The sequence below is a fragment of the Castanea sativa genome, chromosome 11 (genome assembly GCF_040712315.1).
Source record: "Castanea sativa cultivar Marrone di Chiusa Pesio chromosome 11, ASM4071231v1".
Lineage (NCBI taxonomy): Eukaryota > Viridiplantae > Streptophyta > Magnoliopsida > Fagales > Fagaceae > Castanea > Castanea sativa.
In genome coordinates, this window is record NC_134023.1 from 3,085,857 (window position 1) to 3,109,475 (window position 23,619).

The following is a 23,619-nucleotide window of genomic DNA, read 5'->3' on the forward strand; positions in this document are numbered from 1 at the left end:
AGAAAAGTAATAAACATTCCTATAATAAAGGGGTTGAGAAGGAATCTAGATATCTCTAGCATCTTATTCTCTTATATGATTTGCGACAAATCATGGTAATTTTTCAATATTCTCAGAAATCATAAAATATTGCTTTGTACCAAATGCCACACTAGGGTACCACATCAACGGACAACAATGCCTAGTAGTCTTCCCATTCAATAATAAAACCTAGCCATCCATGCCACCATTCTCATCCCCATCAAAATAAAAAAAGATTAAGTGCAAACTACACCTTTAAAGTTTGAGAGTTTTGAATTTTATACTTTAGAGTGTGTTTGGTTAGGTGGAGAGAAAGAAAAATAAATATTGGGACTCGGGTATTTTCTCTCTGGGTCTACCAAAAAATTTTCTCTTCAAAATAGAGAGAAAACTGAAAGGAGAAAATGTGGCTGCTTAATGGATAAAAATGTTCATGTCCAGTTCATTTCTTTTTCTTCTCCCCCCCCCCCCCCCCTTTTGTGCTGGGCACATTGCCTTTTTTTTTTTTTTTTTTTTCATTTTTTGATTTCTTGGGCATTGGGTGGGCATGTTGCCCCTTTCTTTTTCTTTTTTTCCTTTCTTTTTTGTTTCTTTTCTTTTCTGGACATTGCCTTTTTTTTTTCTTGGGCAATGAGTGTGATAGTTGTTTTCTTTTTCTTTTTTTGTTTAACTAGACATGATTTTTTTTAATAATAAATTGGGTGATTGTTTTTTTTTTTTGGGTTGTTTGTCACTTTTTTGTTTTTATTGGCCATCATTTTTTAATAAGGATGTATGAGTAAATTTATATAAACTCACATACTCCATCTCATCACTTTTCCACTCCCAACCAAACAAGAATGAGATAAATTAAAATCTTTTATATTCTCCCACTTTTCCATCCTCTCACCATTTTTTATCCTCCTACTTTTCCACTCTCTCCAACCAAACGGACCCTTAAAATTTAAAATTTTGGATTTTATCCCCTTAAGTTATGTTATGTTTGCATCAATAATCATTTTATCCTTATATTCCATTAAGTGCCACGTAAGCTTGTCACATGTTATCAATTCTTCCTATAAAATGATATGAAAATGACGTTGCATAACGATAATGACATGACATTATTTTCTTGACAAACTAAACATTGTAGCAAGCTTATGTAGCACTTAATGAAAATATAAATGAAGGAAATTTTGATGCAAACAGAATATAATTTCAAGAGTAGAATTCAAATTTTGAAACTTCAAAATATAAAATACAAGAACTCCCCAAATTTTAAGGGTGTAGTTGCAATTTTGATAAAAAAAATTAACTAAAGCAGCAAATGAGCAAATCTAAGAGCACTTTTTTCTTCCTCTTTTTTTTTTTTCCTTTTTTAAAGAAAATATAAGGGAACTACCTTTTTTTTTTGTTGTTGAAAATATAAGGGCACTTGAACGCAATTTTGCTCTCAAACTTTAAATGACAAATCTCAAACCCATTACTCCTCAGCCATTATTTTTATTAGTATTTAATCGTTTAGGCTATATAGCGGATTTATTGGCAAACATAACATTATTTTATTAACAATTAATAAAGACATTGTTGTGAAAAAAATATTTGGGAGAGTAACCTATTTGCAAAATCATGTTTTGAAAACAAAATTTCTAGTAATAAAATTGTGTTTTCAAAACAAGATTTTACAAAAAAATATATTGATCTATCAAAAGTTGACGGGGCATAATGTACAATTAAAAATAAGTTTTAAGTTTATCACATCTTGCACTAAAATTGTGTTTTGAACACAATTCCAATGTAAAAGCATTTGCCTTACAATTGTGTTTTGGAAACACAATTCCATTGTAAAACACAATGTTATTTCAAATTTTTGCATTGAACTCATGTATTCAAAATACGATTTCAATGTAAAAACACAAAATTTCTAAATTTGGACAGAATTTGTGTTTTCAAAACATGAGTTTAGTGCAAATTTTGAAACTTATGCAAAATTATTGTTTTTCACATATTCCTACCTAAACCAGTAGCTCCTAAATTCCTTAAAAAAAAAAGTATCACATTTTGCCTTGAAAATTGTTGTTTATGGAACATAAAATATTCAACCAAAGTTGCTTTTACGTAAGGAGTGAGGTATTGTAATTTTTCTTTTTCTCATTCTATCTTTATGTAGTTTGGATAAAGGAAGAAAGTGGCCGATTGATGTGTGCCAAGAAAGAAAAAAAATAAAAAAATAAAATTTTCTAATGAAATATAGTATAAAATAAATAATTTAATTTGAGATATTCTGAAAAGTGAATAGGTGAAATAAATAAAATTTTTTAAACGAGCTAACGTGAAATAAATAAAATTTATACCGTTACTATTAATTTTTCTTTTTCTTATTCTATCTTTATATAGTTTAGATGAAGGAAGAGACTGAAGGATTGTTGTGTGTTAAAAAAGAGAAAAAAAAATTAATATTTTAATAAAATATAAAATAAGATAAATAATTCGATACGAGCTATTTTGAAAAATGAGTATTTAAAATAAATAAATTTTTTTGAATTAACTGAGGGGAAATGTTATTTTAGAGTTGTAGCTACAAAGTTGTGTGTGTAGATTTTTATTTTTATTTTTTGGAAAATTGTTTTTATAGACTTTTTCTTGGTCTTCTTTTTTTGGGTCTTTTGTCTTTTGAGAGAGAGAGAGAGAGAGAAGTGAGTTGAAAAATAAAGAAAGAAAAAACACCTGGGTTGTGATTGTGACGCCTAAATCCAAATCCAAATCGAATCCTCATCACTAATTTCTACGCTCTGCTATTCTCTACTAAATTTCATCAAACTTACTTCCTTCCCTTCTCCTTCATTGGTAACTACTGCTTTTATTTAGCTATTTTTTCATGTTCATGCCAAACACTTTAACTCAGATTAACTCTATACTCTTCTACTCACGAATTTGAAGCAAACACTTCTTTCAACTATAAATTTATTCACATTCTAAATTCTCAAACTCTATTCCATGTCCCCAGATTTCAACTCCTATTCACTTTACGTTTTGTGGGGTTGTGGAAATTTAGTTGATTAATTTTATAATATGTATATGTATGCTGATTGTGTGTAGAAATCTGATATGGTGGGTGTTCAAGCTTATTCCAGTTGATAATACGCAATGTGCTGATTGAAGAGAGGAGGACGGTAAATTGTTATCAATGGCAGAATGTGTTTCTTCACCATCATGTATCATCAACCACAGAGGCCGCACGCCCCACCAGAATTTGACTCTCAGAATGCCACAAGGGTACTCTTGCTTTTTTTTGCTTCCACTTCAAATTGTGTGTGTGTGTGTGTGTGTGTGTGTGTGTCATGTTATGTGTTGGAAAGTCAAGTATGTTGATGACTGTAAAACTCTATTATGCGGGCTTTAACCAAATTAGTTTATTTATGAGAAGACCCTGGAAACAACAGATGCTGAAAATTTTTGTGTTTTGTGTTTTGTGTGTGTATGTGTTCTTGTTTTTTTTTTTTTTTTTTCCCCCATAGAATAGGGAATTTCTGAACTAAGCCAGATATATGCAGAACTAAGAAGCACAGACACGGGTGCGGGTATGATACAGTTACATAGCAATTTTTGAAAAAAATAGGACATGGGTATGGCGGGACACCTTTATTAGATATATTTTTATTTATGTTTTTTATATATATTATTAAGCGTTTATTTTTCATATAATGTTAAATATATATCAATTTAAGAGTAATAGTGGATAGAAGTTTAGAAAGTAGAATACAAACTTTGAATCAAATGCACTAGTACTATTCAGAGCATGAATGCTGTCTTTGTTTTGTGAAAGGGTATTCAATTCCTCATGTTCTTGTGTCTTAGCCATGTCGTGCATTTTTTTTTTTGAAAAGGACACTGCCAGAAGTGTCCCAAGCATGTCAAGTGTCTGACATGGGTACAACACGGGTACAACATCCCAAATGAAGTGTCCATACTTCCTAGATGTAGACCTGCTGAACATAATTTCTAATTTATTGGATCCTAGATAACAGGAAAGTCTTTTACTTAAAATTCAAATGAATAATGGTTAATTATCTTTTTGCATAGATATGTAGCCATTATCAATTGCTAACAAAACAGTTTATGATTGATATTATAACTGCAGTATTATTTTTTTAAAATTATTTTTATTTATAGATAAGTGAAAATACTATTGAAACTTAAGAATTAGCAATGATGTTAACCTCACATCTCTGTTATATATTTGCAGTTGTAGAAAGTATTCCTATGGAACCTGTAAAGTTCTCCGTATTCCTACATGGAAAATGTGGGAGCTTACTCATAGTGTTTCATATTTGAAACTAAGTCCTTCTCTCAGGGTAACTTCCTTGAAGAGTACTTGCTTGGGGTCTTTGGTAAACCCGGATGGTGCAACAATTTCTGATTGGATACCTGTTGTTGATCAAGTACTTCTGATGGCCAGTGTATTTCTCACATACACGGTTGGAGTCATTCCTGTACGGAAGAAGTCTTTTCTAAAATTTCCAAAGAACATCTACAATGATGATGTGGTCTCTGGACCCTCTTCTGGTAGGTAAGGGTAAGCTTGTCAAAGAGGTTGAAGGGCACTTTGAATATACATGGACTTGATTTGATTATTCCTCTTCCTCTTAGTTACATAGACATCTTGCTGTTTTTTGCAGTGCTATGAAGAATGATGATCAACTTGATTCAAAGTATGCCTTGAATGTAGTGAAAGAAAAACTTTTGGACTCTCTAAAAGCTCTTGAACATTGCCAAAATTTGGAGGAGAGGGTCCGTGAATTTGAAGAACACCGTGCTAAGGGACCTTTAAGTTTGAATGCTGTTCCTGAGGGTCCAAGACTGCATTTGCTTTGGGCTTCTTTTCAGCAAGTTGAGGAAGAGGCAGGCACTGTCTCTATTGTTTCCTTTTACTATGGTTACTTTCCAGAACTTATTATATTAGTCGAAGCTGTTGCATTTTACATATCTGGTTGACAGTCATGCTGATTTCACAACATTATTGGGAAAAAAAGAATATAAAGTTGTTGTTTCAGCAACCGTTTTTCTTTTTCTTGGTTTCCATGGCAAGATAGATAAGTTTATGCCTGTATATATATATTGATGTGTCCTAGTATGGGGGAGGGGGGGAGGGGGCATAAAGGGCAAACGGTATCTTTTCTTCCTTGGGCTGACAAGTAAGATATGTTGCTTATTGAAAATATTTGACAATTTAACAATACCATGCATAAGGTTAGATGTTTGATTAATATTACACCAGCCAATATGTTTTTATTGGCTTAGTATCTTGTTAAACTCATGGTTGGATCATTTTTAATCCCCATAATTGTCATACTTGTCAAATATCAAGTTTATAGTAGATTAAAAACCTTTTCATTTAAAAATTGTTCCAATTTCTTTTATATAATGTTTTTTATGGATTATATATATAACACATGTATGCATTCACAACACATGTTATAATGACCAAAGGAAAGTGCTGCCACATCTGCACTTATAGTCCAAAAGTAGTAGTCAAGTTACAGTTTGTGCCCCTCATAATCACTTATATACCCAAGATCCACCTAGTAAACACCTGATGTGGAACTTAGCACATGCTCACACAACACATACTCATACAATCAAGTCGAATCAAATCCAAATTATTTGGAATTTAAGGAAAGTGCTAGCCACATTTGCATTTATACCAAAAAAAAAACTAGTTAATTTACAATTGGGGCTCTGTGTAATCACTTATATACCCAAGATCCACCTAGTAAAAAGCCAGTGTGGGACTCATCCCATCAAATCCCCACAATTGCATACCAATATTAACTGATATTATTTTATGCTGAGAATTCATTCAATTTTTGTTTGTCCATTGAATGCTTGTTCTTACCAATATTTGACTGATATATCCAAAGTGTGGCTGTGTTTGATATTATCTTGGACGTCTTAAATAGATACAATGAACCCTGAAGGTTTGAATGTTAGTGCAAGATTATGCATGATATCAACAGTCCTGACTATGTGATCCTGCTTTGTCTGCCACAGTGTGTACTCTTGATTTCCATACATGGATTGGCCTATTATTTCTTTTTTAAAGATGCCAATATTGTGATAAAAGTCAAAACTTGCCTCATTCAATGTTTTCAGTGCAAATAAATAGTTCTAAAGTGCTAGAGTTGATAACTTATCCATTTTCATATATCTATTGTTTATTTATTTATTTATTTTTTTTAAAGAAAGTTTTGGCCCCAAGGGAAGGGGAAAGGGGAGATTTTAACTAGTGATCTCTACTTCATGAGGCAATTAATTCTTAGCTGATTGCGCCATATATCGAATTTATAGTAGTGAACTAGTCACTGATGATCAGTGTAGAGTAACAGCTTTTGCTATCAAGTAGAAAGATGCATGTAAAGTTAAGAGTAGCCCTGGGCATTTTATGTGAACTCTATAAGAATGAAAAGTAACTGAGATAGTTGATTGGATTCTTTGATTGGTAATGCGGGGCTCCAATAACCACTTATAAAAAGAAATTGGAGGACTCTTGTGAATAACCAATTATAAAAATAAATTGGAGGACTCTTGTGACCTTTACAAAGCTGCAAGAAGTCTTTTCGTTCCAATTGCAAAAGTATATCTCATAATCCAATACTTTGAGAGATAAATATTTAGTACTTTTGCAGTCCGTTGAATTTATTTCTGCAGCTTAGGGTTTTTTGTTTTTTTTTTTTCAGGTGACTAATATCTCATCAATTCCCAAAACTGCCAAGATGGAAGATTGGTTGACTGTTTTCCCTGATATTATTCAAAGATCCTGTCAGCCTGTATGCATGGCATGGCTGGAAAACGTGCTTTGCCTTGAAAACAGCACCACTAGCAAGGTAACTTGGGCAAATAAATTTATCAATTTGTAGATTTTGATACAACGAGCATGTTGAACGAGATGTTGATGTTGTTCCTTGTCTTATCAGGAACTTGCTTCTCTGATATATGAAAAGTTAAAAGGAGAAGACACTGTTTTACAGAGCATTAGAAAGTCAGGCAAGGGAGACCTATATGCAGAATTATTGTGCTTTTTAAGATTTGGCTCTCAGAGGTAAATTCATTTATTATTGTCTGTTTCTTGGTTGTGTTTTCTCTAAGTTCTCATTTTGATGTTCCATTTATCTTCTGCAAGATTTGATTAAGAAAATTGTAAAATATGATATTTCTTGGTATTTTCAGTGGGGCACATGATATTTCTTGGAAAAATATGCATACACAATAAGATAAATAGACTTTCACTGTTGTTTATTATAACTAATATATTCAGTGTCTTTCATTTTATCATTTTATTTTCATTATCCATAACTAAAAGGAAGATATATATATATATATATATTTATATTGTAAAAATATTATAATTAAAATCATACATATTCATTGTGGTTTTATTGAGGATCCATAGCGAACCTCAAAAATTTTGAACTAAGGTTTTGTCGTTGTTGTATGTTCATTGTGGCTTAATGTACTTGGCATGATTGAATATGAAATTTCAAAATTATTTGTTTGTTTGTATAATTATGTTTCAGACATGAAGGAATATTTATAATGTTAACTTATCAAAAAAAAAAAACATTTATAATGTTAATTGTTTTTTTAATGCCTGGTTGTTTATAAGTTGTCAAAATTTGCTTGAAAATTATTTAATTTCCTTAGATATTTTTGTAATCATATTTATTCATTTTTACAAAATTTTTTAATTAATTTATTTAATTATTAAATTAATTATGATGTCATCATGTCCGACCTTTGGTTGAAACCCAATCCAACCCTAAAACCTTGAACGTCTCCATTTTCTAGTTTTTCAACGGTTTGGTTTTTATAACCTTGATCACCGCCTATATTTTATCCACTATATGACTGGAAAATATAACAACAGCAACATAAGTGGAAAGGGACACCTTTTGCTATGCCATAGTCCAAACAATTTCCTCACTTATTTAACTAAGCATTGTTTTTGTTGTTTGCTTGGACTATGGTCTTCTATTGAGCCAAGAGCCTTGTAGCTCAATTGGTACTTGGTATTTTAAACTAGACATCCAATGTTCGAATCCCCCTCTACCATTGTTGTAACTATTGAATTATTAAAAAACAAAATATTGATTTTTTATAACTGATTTAGAAAAAATAATTTAATCAATCTCAAAACTTAGTGTATTTGGCTCCACTACTGTTTCTAGCGTGAAGCCCTTCTTGATTGGCTGATCTCTCATATAGTTGAGTTAACCGTTGTAGTAATCATCCTGTCACTGGATATAGGTACGGGTACGACACTGCAACACAGCTATTTTTGAAAAAATAGGACACGCGTACAGTGGAACATGTTTATTAAATATATTTTTATTTATATTTTCTATATATTATTAAGCATTTATTTACATATAAAGTTAAATATATATCAAATTAAGAGCAATAATGGATAATAAAGCAATCCATGACTATTAAAAGATGTTTAGAAATTAAAACACAAACCAATAATAAAGATATTTATTAATTTTCAAATGCACTATTATTATTCAGAGCATGAATGCTCTCTTTGTTTTGTGAAAGGGGATTCAATTCCTTTTGTTCTTGTGTCCTAGCCATGTCTTGTGTTTTTTTAAAAGACACAGCTATGACACGCATGTAGAAGTGTCCTAGGCGTGTCAAGTGTCTGACAAGGGTATGACATGGGTACGACATCCCAAATGAAGCGTCCGTGCTTTCTAGTGGTAACAGTGTTGTCTTGTGTATTGTAAATCTTATATTCCCTTCTAACCTCACCAATCAACAAAGGAACTTTATGATAGAATTTAGTAACAAAGATGTAATTGTTTTTTTTTTTTTTTTAAATTATTTAATTTTTATGATAGGTAAGAATAATTTTATAAAAAAGGGACTACTTAATGTACTAGCCTAAAGAATTACAACAAGAAAAAAAAAATGGCAACAGCATTATAAATGATGCAATAAAATGGTTAGTTTTAAAACCCCCTAACATGAGACCATTCATACAAGGAACTAGTGAAGGGGTACTAACAACTGAGACCTTGTACTTTTCATATCTTTTTTTTTTTTTTATAAGTAATCAGAAAACTTTTATAAATGAAAGAAAGTAAGTCATACAAGAAGTTCATGATGATGAACAACAAGAGAAAAGCTACTAGAGGGATAAGCTAAGAGAGGACATAAACACAGAAAGAGAAGAACAATTAGTAAACCCCCAACAACGAGACCACTCTAAGAGACTACGCTGGCATAAAAGATTTAGCTCAATCAAGGTCTTCTCTTTGTCCTCAAAGGAACGACGATTCCGCTCCAACCACACAATCCACATTAAGCACCCTGGAACCAAGTTCCATATGTCCGACTTATCCTTTCCATGCCACTGATACCAACAACAGATCAAATCCGCCACCGATCCTGGCATAACCCAAGGAATCCCAAAGGCCTGAAGCATACAATACCATAGAGCGTTTGTAACAGGACAATGCAGGAGAAGGTGGTTAACCGACTCCCCATCCATGCAACATAAACAACACCTATTAACCAAAGTCCGACCCTTAAGCATGAGGTTATCCAAGGTGAGAATCCGGCCATGAGCGACGGACCATAGAAAGAACGCCACCCGCTTAGGGATCTTAGGTTTCCAAACCCCTTCCAAGGAAGCCAAGAATTCGAAATACCCCGGATCGCGAGGTAATAAGACCGAGCATCAAACATACCATCCCCTTTAAGCCTCCGCAAAGGGTATCTCTCCTACTACCCCGAGGAATACGAGCTTGGATAAGCCGGAGAAGAGAATACGAAGCCGCCAACTCCCAATCCTCAAAAGCTCTATAAAACGTTAAGTTCCACACTCTAACGCACTCTTCTCGGAATCCACAAAACCTCTGAGATACAGGCATCCTTGACCGCTGAGCACTCATAAAGCTCAGGATAGAGAACTTTTAGAGTAGCATCACCAATCCACCTATCAAGCCAAAATCGGATACGAGAACCTTCCCCCACTACAAATGAAAGATGCTTAGAAAAGTTCTCCCAACCTTCGTTAATGCTTCTCCAAAGGCCGCACCCATGGGACCTCCTGCAAGCCCTAGACCTCCACCCCCCTTGACCCTTGCCATATTTTGAAGAAATAACACGACGCCACAGGTGGGTATCTTCGAGGCCATATCTCCACAACCACTTCCTTAATAAAGCCTGATTAAACGACACCACCTTTCTTAACCCCAATCCACCCATCTCGACGGGAAGACACACCTTATCCCATGCCACCAAAGGATATTTGAAACCCCCCTCCGAAGACCCCCAAAGAAACTTCCTCTGAATATTTTCCAATCTAGCCGCCACTGCTTTAGGAATAGTAAAGAGAGATAGAAAGTAAGTCGGGAGACATGAGAGAGTACTCTTAATTAACATGAGCCTCCCACCCTTAGATAAATAGAGACGCTTCCACCCAGAGAGCCTCTTCTCCATCTTTTCCAAAATAGGATTCCAGATCAAGGGGGACTTAAAAGAAGAACCCAACGGCATCCCCAAATACTTCATAGGCAATTTGCCTACTCTACATTGAAGCACATTAGCCAAAGCATCAATATTATTCACCTCCCCCACAGGGGCAATCTCGCTTTTCCCCACATTGACCTTCAAACCCGTAAACGCCTGAAAACAAGACAATACCAGCCTAATTGACATGAGCCGCTCCTAGAGGCCTCACAAAATAAAATGGTGTCATCCGCAAATAACGAATGGGAAATACTCACCCTCAGCGAGTTCACAGCTCCCACCTGGAAACCCCGAATAAGGTTACACTCCTCTGTCTTCTTCAAAAGCCTACTTAAAACCTCCATTATCACAAGAAATAATAACGGAGACAGCGGATCCCCTTGTCTCAACCCACGAGAGCTACCAAAAAAACCCTCAAGGGAACCGTTAACAAGGATAGAGAAACGAACAGACGTAACGCAAGCTTTAATCCACCTCCTCCATTTCTCCCCAAAACCCATCCGGCCCAACAAATAAAACAGGGCTTCCCAGTTCACGTGATCATAAGCTTTCTCAATATCCAGCTTGTAAACCACTCCCGGAATTCTGCTCTTCAACCTGCTATCCAAACATTCATTAGCAATAAGCACTGAATCTAGAATCTGCCTTCCGCCAACAAACGAATTCTGAGTCTCAGAGATGAGATTATCCAAAACCTTCCTCATCCTATTCGCCAACACCTTAGACAACAGCTTATAAACACTACCCACCAAACTAATGGGGCGGAAATCTGTAATGCTAACGGCTCTACACTTCTTAGGGATTAAAGTGAGGAACGAAGCATTCAAAGACCGCTCAAACGTAGAGTGCCGATGGAAATCTTCAAAAAAATCCATTACATCCCTTTCCACGACACTCCAACAAATCTGAAAAAAGGCCATGGTGAAACCATCAGGACCAGGGGCTTTATCCCCCTCCATCTCCTTTAGAACTTGGAAGACTTCCTCCTTTGTAAACTCCTTCTCTAAGAACACCCGATCCTCCTCTTCAATACGGGCAAACTCTAACCCATCCATAGAAGGACGCCCCACCTCAGTTTCCTTATACAACTCTTGGTAAAAGAGGACAATTTGAGAGCGAACATCATGCATCAATTGTGTTCCCTCCATATATTCCACATAAAACATAATGGAACAATATTCCAAAATCTGACAAATGCTTACCATTCCAATTTCTCCTACAAAACATAAGGTTGATAACCTTTTCCGATAAAACCCTTTGAAACCCAGATGATCTAAAAGAAAGACTTCACAAATCAAATGCAGAGTGCAAGGTCTCGATAGATTATCCACTGTCTTCCCACTATACTGTCACATGCAACACCAACCAATTATCATGTAACCCTCTTGATAAGTTACTCATAAGTGAGTATCATTCCTCATGCTATTGTCATGTCCGTGGGGCCTTCAACCCCAAATGCCTTCCATGGGAAGAGAACGACATTTGAAACCTCCATCTCACTTGATCACCACCCACTCTAAAAAGATATTACATTCTAAAAAATGGAGAAACAAGGCCACCAAATCGGACTCCCAATTTTTTTTTTGGATAGGTGTAATAGAAAATAAACTCCCAATTATTGAAGTCATAAAAGAATCTTACATCCCAACTCCTCCTTCCCTCATTCTGTCTTACCAACAAAGACTGCATTGAAACATCTCTATCTGTGGAATGGAGGTAATATGCTATTAGTGTTAAAGTAGGATGCCTAAGACTGATAATGTATTTTATGGGATCATAAGCAAGAATTAGGAGGTTGGCTCTCATTTAACAAGTTATTTTAACCTCAAGAAGTGCTTGTCCTAGGTTTCACCCTTAGGGTTAGAGAATTTAGATTTTAGAACTTTTAGGAGGGTTAAGATTCAAGAATGACTAGGGAAAGGATTTGATTTAGGGTTAAAAAGAAATGGAAATCAGATCTGTACACAATCTGTAAACAGTGCACTGGTAATAGAGCACATGAGTAGTAGTGTGAACAGTGACATGCATAGTGATAATATCAAAGAGAAGAAAAGGATAAAATGAACACAATATAGTCAATGTGCCTCAATATTCAAAACACTCAACTTTTCTATTAACCAACCTCTCTTTTTGTATGATGACAACCTTCAGAGAGTCTAGACATTTACTTTTCCTAATATACTAGAACTCCTACTTTGACTAGTAAACAAACTTCTAATTGAATTGGACCAAGAGACACACACATAAAAGCCCATAGGCTAAAAAAACACTTTTTTTTTTTAATAAGCTAAAACCCTAGGCCCACGACCAACAATTATAGAATTATTAAAATATCCTTGACCCTAGAAAAAAATCAATTAAAAAAATACTAACGACCTAATCAACTACCACAGATGCCTATTGGGCTTTGCATTCATCTTCTTCCAAAGAGAATATTTGGAATAGTTGAGATATCAAAGTGTCAAATTGGTGCTTCTACAAAATGTGATTTTTGCAACTGAGTGGGTCAAAAAATCTTTTTGTGTGTGTAGAGGTTACTGAAAACTCACTTTCCATTTTTTTTTTCTTACAAACTATATTTGATCTTCCCACACTTACTATACCTTCATTTGTGTTTTACCAGGGAGGACTGCTGTTATGACAATAGCATATTTATTTTGCATGGAGTTTCCATATTGGAAGATTTGGTGATAACTTTAGCTGATGGGATTGCAAGCATATTTTTGGAGCTTATCTCTGTTGACGGCAATTTGTCAAATGAAATGAATAGCCTAGGTCTGGCATTGTGTACTTTGTCTACCCGGGCACTCCAAAGATTACGAAATGAGGTAGTGTTTGTCAGCTTAGAATAATGATTCTTGATTTGTTATGCACAACTGGTTTTCTAAGCTATATAGCTACTTGCACTCTTATTTCCTATTTTTTGGGCATGGGCTAATTCTTGGTCAGACTTTATTTAACAGCTTATATGACATGAATGTTGTTATGGCTGGAGTGTTATGCTCTCACCATAACGTTGTGATGCATTGATCGTGCCAAGTATATTGACCTGCTATTTAGAAACCATTCAGGTTCATAGCTTGGACATTTGACAATTTATGCTTTATTTAGAACCCTGCTCAGTCCAGTTGTATATTATCTCATAACTACTTCCGATAGGCATTAGGAATCTACTCGAGGCTGCATATATATATATATATATATATATATATATATATATATATATATATCTCTGTGTGTGTATATAACTATATATATTCATTTTATCTCCTCTTTCTTTACTCACTACCTTATGCGTTAAGACTTAAACTATATTATTGCTGGACATTGGTTGTCACCTGACAGCCAAAATAATATTCCTTTCTTTTCTTCCCTTTTGCTAACAAAAGGTTTCTCAGAAATGTATTAATTAATATTTTCCAACATGTACATTATGTGTGGAATAGTGTTCTATCTCAATTACATTTCTCTTTTTGGGTACATTTCACTAGAGCTGTTTTGTAAGTTATGATTATAGTTTATATGGCACTTACATATGTAATAGTGTGGGTGTTTCTGTGTAAGGTTTTTTTTTTTTTTTATTATTATTATTATTTTTGGGTTGGGGGGGGGAGAGGGGGTGTGTGTTTGATTAAAAGATAGAAAGCTTTATTGATTTATAATTGAAGTACATCATTTGCCGATAAGGCAGAAAAAACACAAAGGCAGATCTTCAAGCCAAACAACATATGTACACATTCCATTACAAAAATAGCAATAGCATAAGCAACTTAATTCTCTTACTTAGCAACATAGAGGAATGATCAAGAACTTAGACCTGCAAAACCTGAAATAATTCTTGATGAAATGTCCATATTGATTATGTAGCCTAAGTTCAAAGTGCTGATGCTGGGACAGTCCAACAAATAATGATCATTCCAAAAAACAAGGCTGCAAAGAAGCCTTAGTCGAAGATGGAACAGAAGGGTGAAGGGGGGGAGATTTTTTTTGAAAAATTAGTAACACGGGAATTGTTTTGAACATTTGGGTTAAGTGGTGTCTCTATATGTTATATTAATCACCCAAGGAGTCTCCCTAACCAATTTTAATAAATTACAATTACTTATCAAAAAAAAAAAAAAACCGGGGAATTGGTAAGGTCATTGGATAAGGCTTTACATTTTGGTGATGGAAGTAGTTTAGTGGAATGGGTTTGTGGTGTCTTGGATAACAGCAAATAGGAATTGGTGGTTTATCACAAACTACCATAGCAGAATCAGATCGAGTCACATGGACAATGGGAGAGGCAGATTAAGAAAAAGGTGAGTAGAATAATCACAAACCACATCCACACTTACCACCAAAAGCATCTGATCGGGATAATTCCCAACATGGATCTGTTGCTCACAGCAAACTGGCACCAAAGTTTGAGGAAAATCATCAACCATCCAACCGTTGGATTAACTACTCTTTTCAGAGCCACCATCAGAAAAATAACACACCCCTTCTGCTACTAGATTGGGGTGCATAACCTATGGATTATCAACTTGAGCAAAGGGAAAATCATCAGATAATGAAGTACCCATTGCTATCAAAGAAGAACACAACTTACAGCGAGAAGAAAGAAAAAACATGTTGGACCGTGAGTTGCGTCATTTCACCTCAAAACCAATTGGTGATGAGGAAATCACAATCAAATCTTTTATGGCATTCGACATCACACCACGCGGACTTGTTTTTAGAGTGGTTGTAGGGAGTCAAATTGTGGTCCCCCAACAAAACACATACAACAAAAACTTGCATGAGAGAAAAGAAGTGCAGGGATGAAAAGGAAATGAAAAATACAATAGTAAAGAGAGCAAGAAAATTAATATAATATTATGAAAGTGGGAAATGAGTCAAGTGACACAAATAAAGAAAAATAAAGTAACAGAAAAAATCTGTATGGATCATTTAGAGGAAGATGAAATGATAATGGAGAAGAAACAAGCAGGAACCCACAGTCAAGAAAAAACGAAAGGACAGTTTGACAAAATGGTTACCAAGGAAAACAAACTGGAAGGGAGACTGAAATGATCCAAGAAAAATATGTAAACAATGGAATTTTTTTTTTTGAAAGTAAACAATGAAATTTAATGAAGACTAAGAAAATAAATCATTAATGACAGACAAAGAGATGTGGATGCTAGACATAGACGGAGGAGATAATGATGAGGATACAAACGAAGGAAAACAAGATGGAAACAAAAAAAAGTTTTAAAGATCAATAAAGACAAAGGGAGAACTAAATAGTGAAAAAAGAGAACACAAAATCAACAGAAAAACAGAGAAACACAATCAAAAACAAGATCCTTACTGGCATTTCTGCTCTGAAGGGACAAAAAGCTAGAGAAAAGGGACAATTCAAAGGATGCAAGCATGGGTTCCAAAGGTGGGGGTGAAGGGGGGGGCGGGGGTGGGTACGTATATTATATTATGTTTGGTTCTATTTTTTCCTAGTTATATTTGAGCAGAGCCATGGTGACGACTGATTAGTGATTATAATTAAATGGTTACTTAAAAAAAGAATTAAGGTTCCTTATAGGTTATTCCTACATATTTCTTTCAGGGTTTAAAGACAGAAAAATGAAGGGGGGAGGAGGAGGTGGTGTCTAGGTGGGGTGGGGCAGAAGTTACAGGATTTCACTTTGTTTTTGAAAATTTGAATATTATATGGAAAGAAAAAATCATCCTAAGATTTTATGTACTGTGTTATATTACTATTGCATATTTGAATTTTCAGCCAAAAGTACCTCACCAAGACTTATATCCATGCTTTTTTATAGGTGGCTTTGAGCCAGTGGTTGTATCTAAATGTGGAGGCAGTCGTATCAATGTATGAAGATCGCTTTGACCTATGGACACTACAGAATCAACTCATTGAAGCACCAGGAAATAGCCAGACTGAGAATTATAGCTGGTGGAAGAGGCTTACCCTGCGAAAATTTGATACTGTGTCATCTCCAATACATTATATCATGATAAGCCAATTCTCTATGCCTGTAAAGCGGATGAAGGAATTAAGGGCCTTAAGAGGGTGGTATGTTGTTTTATCTTTTCTCCGGATTTTTTGATCATTTCATCCATACCGCATAATTGCAATTATCACTGGGATGCACACTTTTAGTTGACAAACTTTAATTGTTGGAGATTCCAGAAATCAATTGCTTATCTTTCGTTTTTATTTTAGTTCCTAAGATTGAAGGCAGCAAGTGATTGATTCTACTTGTTAATCCATGATGGAGAATTGCTTTAATAGTTTTATTCCAAGAGGACTAAAAGAGGCTGTGTGAAGATGAGGTGTTCTATGGAATATCATGTGACTCTCATTCTAGTCATACTCATCTGATTATATTAGCAATAAATTGTACCATACACTGGTGAAATATCATGTATTAAGTAATATTTAGAAATTTTGCATCAGGGGAATTTCCTATCTAGAGTTTGACAATGTCTAGAGTTTAGAGTTGAATTGGGATGGTGAGGATATCAGTCAGTGCTTCAGTAGATACTTTAGGAAGGCCAGTGAGTTCATGAAGATTAAAGTTGATTTCTTTGATTAGTTACACTAATGTAATTTTTGTACGGTTTTTCATAGCTTGAGGGATCAGAACATGATTTGTGTACAGCTAATGGTTCTGAACTACAAAAACCGCATCCTCTCAGCTTCTCTAACCAATTTCACTGATGAGCCCAGCTTATGACTAGGAAGCATGGACACTTCATTTGGGGTGTCGTACTTGTGTTGTATTGGTGTTGTACCCGTGTCCTATCTACTGTGTCATATTATAATTTTTTAGAAATTGCTCGTGTCATTATATCATACCTGTACCTGTACCCCTGTATGTGTCCGTGTTTTTCTAGTTTACATATGATTTTCTATAAATCTGTGAACTTCATGAACATTGTACACTGTTTGTAAAATTGGAACACTTTTAACTATTCAAGTAATTATTGCTCTTCTTGCCCAAAATCCACCCCCATCATTCCAGAAAGTGATACATTAGAGCTGAATTCCAAAAATCCACTACCTAAATTTGTTACAATTCACTTTTAGCTGAATTCCAAAAATCCACTTTTAGCTATGTAAGTGTATTCACTTGTTGTCAAGAGAAGATAATCACTTGTCATAATTGTGACTTTTAGGATCCATATTTTATTATAGACATATGGATTGTAAATTCCATTTGGAAAAGCCACAATTTTATATTTTTAAAGCTAGAGCAAATGCCAGAGCTTGGAATCTTCTAATCTGTTTTTTGGTGCCTTCTTCAAATATAATTGCTTCATTGGTGATTTTGAGGTCAAGTAAGCTTGGCTGCCTTTTTAACATGTTAATTAACATGTTTCAGGAGATATTACTTCAGCCTGTTGCTCGAGTTATCTGACATTAGCATGCCATTGATTAAAGCCGTTATTGGCAAAGTCAGCGATGCCATCTCATTCTTTCTGGTATGCTTGATTGGGAGGTCATTAGGACTCATCTATACTGGAATTAGGCAGTCACTGCGATGGAAGTGATATAAAATGGTACATTTTTGTTGTTTATCGCAATTTCTAGTATGCTTGATTGGCAGGTCATGATTGTTTATCGTATTTGTGCCATGGCACTTTGATTTGGACTCCTTCAGATCCATTAATGTCTGGACCATTTTGAGGCTTCCCTCATATGCATTGATTGATAAATGCCAAAATCTGAATCAATTTTGAGGTTTTCATAATTTTTGGTACAACAATTGAATGGACCCTGTTCCAAAGTGAATTTTTGAAAAATTTAAGATTGTCGTCACAAATACTTCATGCATGCAGGGAAGCATGAAAGTTAGTTTTTTTTTGGTTTCCATTGCATTATGCATGTCCTGCAGCGTCCTTCTTTTGTCCCATTTAATGCTGATTTATTTGTTGGACTTTTCATTTTGGGGTTACCCCTGCAGCTGGGCAGACAACCATATTAGGCTTTTAAGCTGTGTTTGGTTGGGTTAAAAGGAGGATGGAAAAAGGAGGGGTGGTTAGACAGGTGTTTTCACTGTTTGGAAGATGAGAGAAAATGGAGGGGAAGGAAAATTGGTGGGTGATTTTACACCCAGGCTCACAAAATTAATCTCCCCAAAATGGAGAAAAAAGAGGGGAAAATGGATTTGAAGTTAAAATAGATATTATTACCCATATTACTCCATTATTTAAAACTATAATAAGGGTATAGTATAATATATTTTCCATCATTTCACTTTTATATTTCTCCCACCAAACATACATAATGGAATTTTTTTTTTCAATCATTTTCTATTCTCACTCTTCTACCTTCCTAACCAAATAGATTATAAAACTATATTCAGCAAAAAAAAAAAAAAAAAAAAAAAAATAAAAAATATATACATATATATATATATATATATATATACATATATATATATATATATATATATATATATATATATAAAACTTGGACCTGATGCCAAATTCATGTGGGCATAGAATCTTTTATTTTATTTTTTTGGGTTTTCCTTCGTGTTTAAAATATATTCATAGTAAAAAAATAGTCTTTGTAAAATTGTCACCTAGAATAAAACCACTGCACATGGTACTGAAAAGTTCTACTAAATTTCTCTTAAAAAAAATAAAAGTACTAAATTCATTGTTAGATTTTGAATAGTTTGTGGTGGTTAAGAGATCTATTTTGATGATTTCTTTATACCATCACGTTAAGACACTAATTATTTTTAGTTTTCTATATAAGCGGGATTTAAACTTACGTCTACATTCGACGATAAAAAACTTTACTAGTTGAGCAAATTGAAACCAACTGATAACATCTTTACCATTGTTTATCATGGTTGTCTCTGGTTAATTAATTCAATTATCCAAGTTGATTAATTATGTGCAAATTGTAAAGGCACCAACAAATTACCAAAAAACTAATATGCAGCAGAAAATAAATAACACGATGATTTGTTGACAAATGAGAAAAACCTCTCCTAAGACAAAAACCTTCCTGGGTGAATTTAAGGTCATCACTTCCAAGAATCCATTAGTCAATAATCAAGTGTTCACAAGTATAAGGAATTTTACCACTGTCCTGCACTATCCCAAAATACCAACTTTCAATTAAATCTTTGCTTCAATAACTAATTGGACTTGATCTTGTAGTAGACTTATCTCCTTGCACAAATTTTCAATCTGTGGCTAACTCTAGCAACTTGATTGATTGTTGTTGACTGTAAAGTTCTTCACTTCATAAACGATGAAGATCAGGAAACACTTGGTTACAAAATCCTAAGGCTTACAAATGCAATAGCTTTACACAGAGCATATGAGTTCTAGGTCTCTATTTTCGTACTTGATTGCTTTTAAAATAAGTCTTATATATGACTAGGGTTGTAGAGGGAGAAACCCTAATCATTCAAGTCATCATGGGCTGCAATTTAAATCTGAGAATTCTGAATTCGTTGTTCTTGATAGATCAAGCTTGTGTCAAGCTTCTTCATTAGTCCTCGATAACTAGTGTCGAGTTTTAATGAAACCGTTTTTCTTCACTTGTTTCTTGGATCAACCTTTATGTCTTTATTGATATCACTTGATATATTAGAACAACATACTTCTTAATACATTAAACCTAACTTAGATCTATGTAATTACAAGCAAAGTGCGTTTTGTTTAAGGTTAGCCAATTACATAGAAAATATAACCCTAATAATCTCTCCATTTGACAATTCTTGACAAAATCACAAGCATAATTATGAGAGAAGTATGAATAACAAACTTCCTAATTATTACACATAAAATTACATAAGTCTAACTAATACAATGAACTCACGAAAAACTTTGCAAGAAGAGAGACCACGGTATGAAATACTTGCAACATGTCTTAGTTGAAACACTTAAACAAGATCTATCAAGGTATCAAGTCATATAAACTAAGAAACATGTGAATAAAGATAGAAAAGAAACAACACATGTGTATAGACATCGCATTGTGTACTCCTTATGACTCGGGCTCTCGTTCCTCAATGATGTTGAAATTCTAAAGCCTGAGGATGGTTTAGGGCCCAATTAGATTCTAAACTAACTTGAGGAAGGTTTTTATGGAAAATATAACTTTTTATGGCACATAAATCTATTTTTGGAAAATAAAGGCTAAGGAAACCCTTGGCCTGCAGACATATGCACGCGTATGCGTACGCAAGTTTGATGCATCCGTACGTAGGCACGGACTTGTGTACGCAGCTAGGGTTCCAAAGAGTTATGAAAAGCAAGTTTTCTGCATTAAAGTTGAGATTTGGAATGAATCCCATGTCGTTTGGGAGTCGTTCCAAACCCTCATTTTCCAACTATATAAAACCTTACATGGTATATTTCAAAAACACATAGAAAATCCTGAGGGAAAACACAAGATTCACTAGAAATAGTGAATCAAAGAGAGAATTTTTCACAAAACATCCTAAGTCAATATTTGTTGATTAAGGCCTTTTCTAGCCTTGATCTTTGAGTTTTAAGATTACTAATCACTTCCTTATTTGATTGTGAATAGATTTGACTGAAGGGAATGATCAAAATCAAGCATAGGAGCTTTTGTTTCGAGGTATTGAGTTCTAAACTCTTTTCTTTCAATTTTGCTTTAATCTTGTTTTTAATCTTGTTTCCTTTCTTTGTTTATGTTTTAATATGCTTGTTTAGTTTAGTTTTATGTAGTTTCTATGTTTTAAGGCATGTTAGGTTGCTAGATTTATTGCTTTAAGCCCTGCTTTGTTTTATGTGTTTTTGGGTTAGGGTTCTTAAGGCGTGTCTGCGTACGCATGATTTTGTATGCACACACAGACTTGAAGTATGCATACGCATACAATTGGCTTGCGTACGTAGGCCTATGTATGCACATGCATACTCGTCTCCAAAAATCCTAATTTGAGTTTTTCTTCTTCTGTTTCTTTGTTAATTTTACACCATATGCTTTTGTTTTGACCATTCTTTATGTTTTTGAGTCTTTGTTTCTCTATTTGATTGTTTGTTTGCCCTTAACATAAGTAGATTAGGGTTTTCATCTTATGTTTTCTTTATTTTACAATGAACATGCATATGATACGATCATGCATTAATGTATAGGTGTTGTGATGCAGTAAGGTAAGTGAGGTAAGGCATGCATTCATATGTACATGCATTTGATTGGAATATGATCTTGCTTGGGATGATGAACATGGATGATATTTGCTTGTTTGTCTTTCCCTTAATAATGAGATGCAATAACATGTTTGTTTGATCCTGCCATGATTTGTTTACTGCCTTGGATAGGATGATATGAGATGCCATGATAGATGTATGTTAAGGATTTGGAATGATTGATGTCATATTGTATGCTTAGATGTATGCTAATGTGTGTGTGTGTGTGTGTGTGTGTGTGTGTAGAATACAATGTTGAATATGCCTTTAATGAGATTAAGACGTAAGACACAAAGACTGGAAGCCGACTCACGGGTTGGGCAGTTTTGGGTGCCTAACACTTTTCCAAAATCGTACTTAAACTCTGAACCTATACTCTAGTAGTAAGACTTAGTTCTTTCACGTAACGACGTTATATTTATGGTTCTTAGACCTAATCTAGGTGGCAACTCTAATATTTTCTCCGCCCCGGTTCACTATATCGAGATGTACTCCCCTTGTCAAGGAGGAAAATGCGCAGTGTCCATAGTGGTAACTCTACTGGGAATAAAGAGTTTGATTCCAATTCATCCTATTTCTTAATCTTAATAAAGACTTGTTCAATATTTGTTTGCACACACTTTACTTGGTTTTTTTTTTGTCTCTTTTACCCCTGTTGGTGATGAGTGGGAAGATGAGGTACGCTTCATTTGGGTCAAAGTCTTTCGAAATTCATCCCACCAACTCACAGTCTATGTCATTGCCTATGATGGGCTTTGAGTACGTTAAAGGTTTGCCACCAATTCACAAAGGTCCACTTAGACCCTCGTTTGGAATCATGGCCCACCTAGCAAACTGTCTTTTTAGCTTTAGGGAGCCTACCTACATTTAGAGAGATTTTGGATCCTATCAAAAAGAGGGTACCATTTACATCTCTTGTTTGTTCAACCATAACCATAAATATAGCGACCTTTCGTGGGATGACCGATCTTTACCAAAGCACATGTCCGGAGTTTAGGTATAGGGATAGGAAGGCGTTAGGCACCTAACCCCACCGGCTCGTGGGTCGGTTTCCACTCATTATGTTCCCAGTCTTAATCTCGGCAAACACATATTTAACATGTTATTCTGACTCACACACACACACACTTTAACATGCATCTAAAGCAATCAACATTTCATAATCATCTTCAAACCTAGCATTCATCTATCATGACATTAAGCATATATCATCAAGGGCAAAAACATCACAAAGCAGATTTAAAACGAACATGTTATGATATTTAAATAAGAGAGACCCTAATAAGCATAAAAGAGATAAAATAAAACAAAACAAGACCAAGCAAATTAAACAAATATAAAGAGATTCAAGAACTAGGTTAAACAAAAGTCAAACATGAGAACAAAAAAAAAAAAAAAGGAAAAAGAAACAGAAGGTGAATTAGGGTTTTTGGGCAAGAGTAAACATGCGCATACATGGGGCATACGTATGCAGCCCATCTGTATGCATACACATACTACGAGCATGTGTACACATGCAATTAGCATGCGCATGCATACACACCCAAGAATCCTAACCCAGAAATTGTAGAACATAAATACTAAAATAAAGAATCTAACAACCTAAAATGCTCAGAATACAAACGTAAAGTAAACCTAGACTAAACAAACATATTATAAACACACAAGCTTATATAAAAACACACCTAAACAAAGAAAATCAAAGAAAAGTGAAGAGCCAAAGTTAGAAACTTTACCTCAACGGAGAAACTAGTAAAATAACATTAATTTTCAAACAATATAATTAGTAGTTAAGGTTTAAAACTATATTTTTTACTAGCATCTCGAGTCTAAAAGACTCAAATTTGGGGCTATAAATCGAGTATTTAATGCTCGATTTTTATGGTCTGATTCTGTCTGATGTGGCATTTTTTCTAC

General features: G+C 34.5%; 1 protein-coding gene across 2 annotated transcripts; it reads left to right on the forward strand.

Moving 5' to 3' along the window:
• The first annotated feature begins 2,681 nt into the window (after positions 1-2,681).
• Positions 2,682-18,272, forward strand: LOC142615060 (uncharacterized). Of its 2 annotated transcripts, none has more exons than XM_075787740.1 (9): positions 2,682-2,847; positions 3,100-3,276; positions 4,247-4,570; positions 4,680-4,902; positions 6,738-6,884; positions 6,975-7,099; positions 13,157-13,361; positions 16,338-16,591; positions 17,904-18,272. In XM_075787740.1, the coding sequence occupies exons 2-9, from the start codon at positions 3,188-3,190 to the stop codon at positions 18,070-18,072; spliced, it is 1,536 nt and encodes a 511-aa protein (XP_075643855.1). In that variant the 5' UTR covers positions 2,682-2,847; positions 3,100-3,187; the 3' UTR covers positions 18,073-18,272. The 2 variants fall into 2 exon arrangements, with proteins under 2 accessions (XP_075643855.1, XP_075643856.1); XM_075787741.1 differs by having other exon boundaries at positions 3,135-3,276.
• Positions 18,273-23,619: the final 5,347 nt, after the last annotated feature.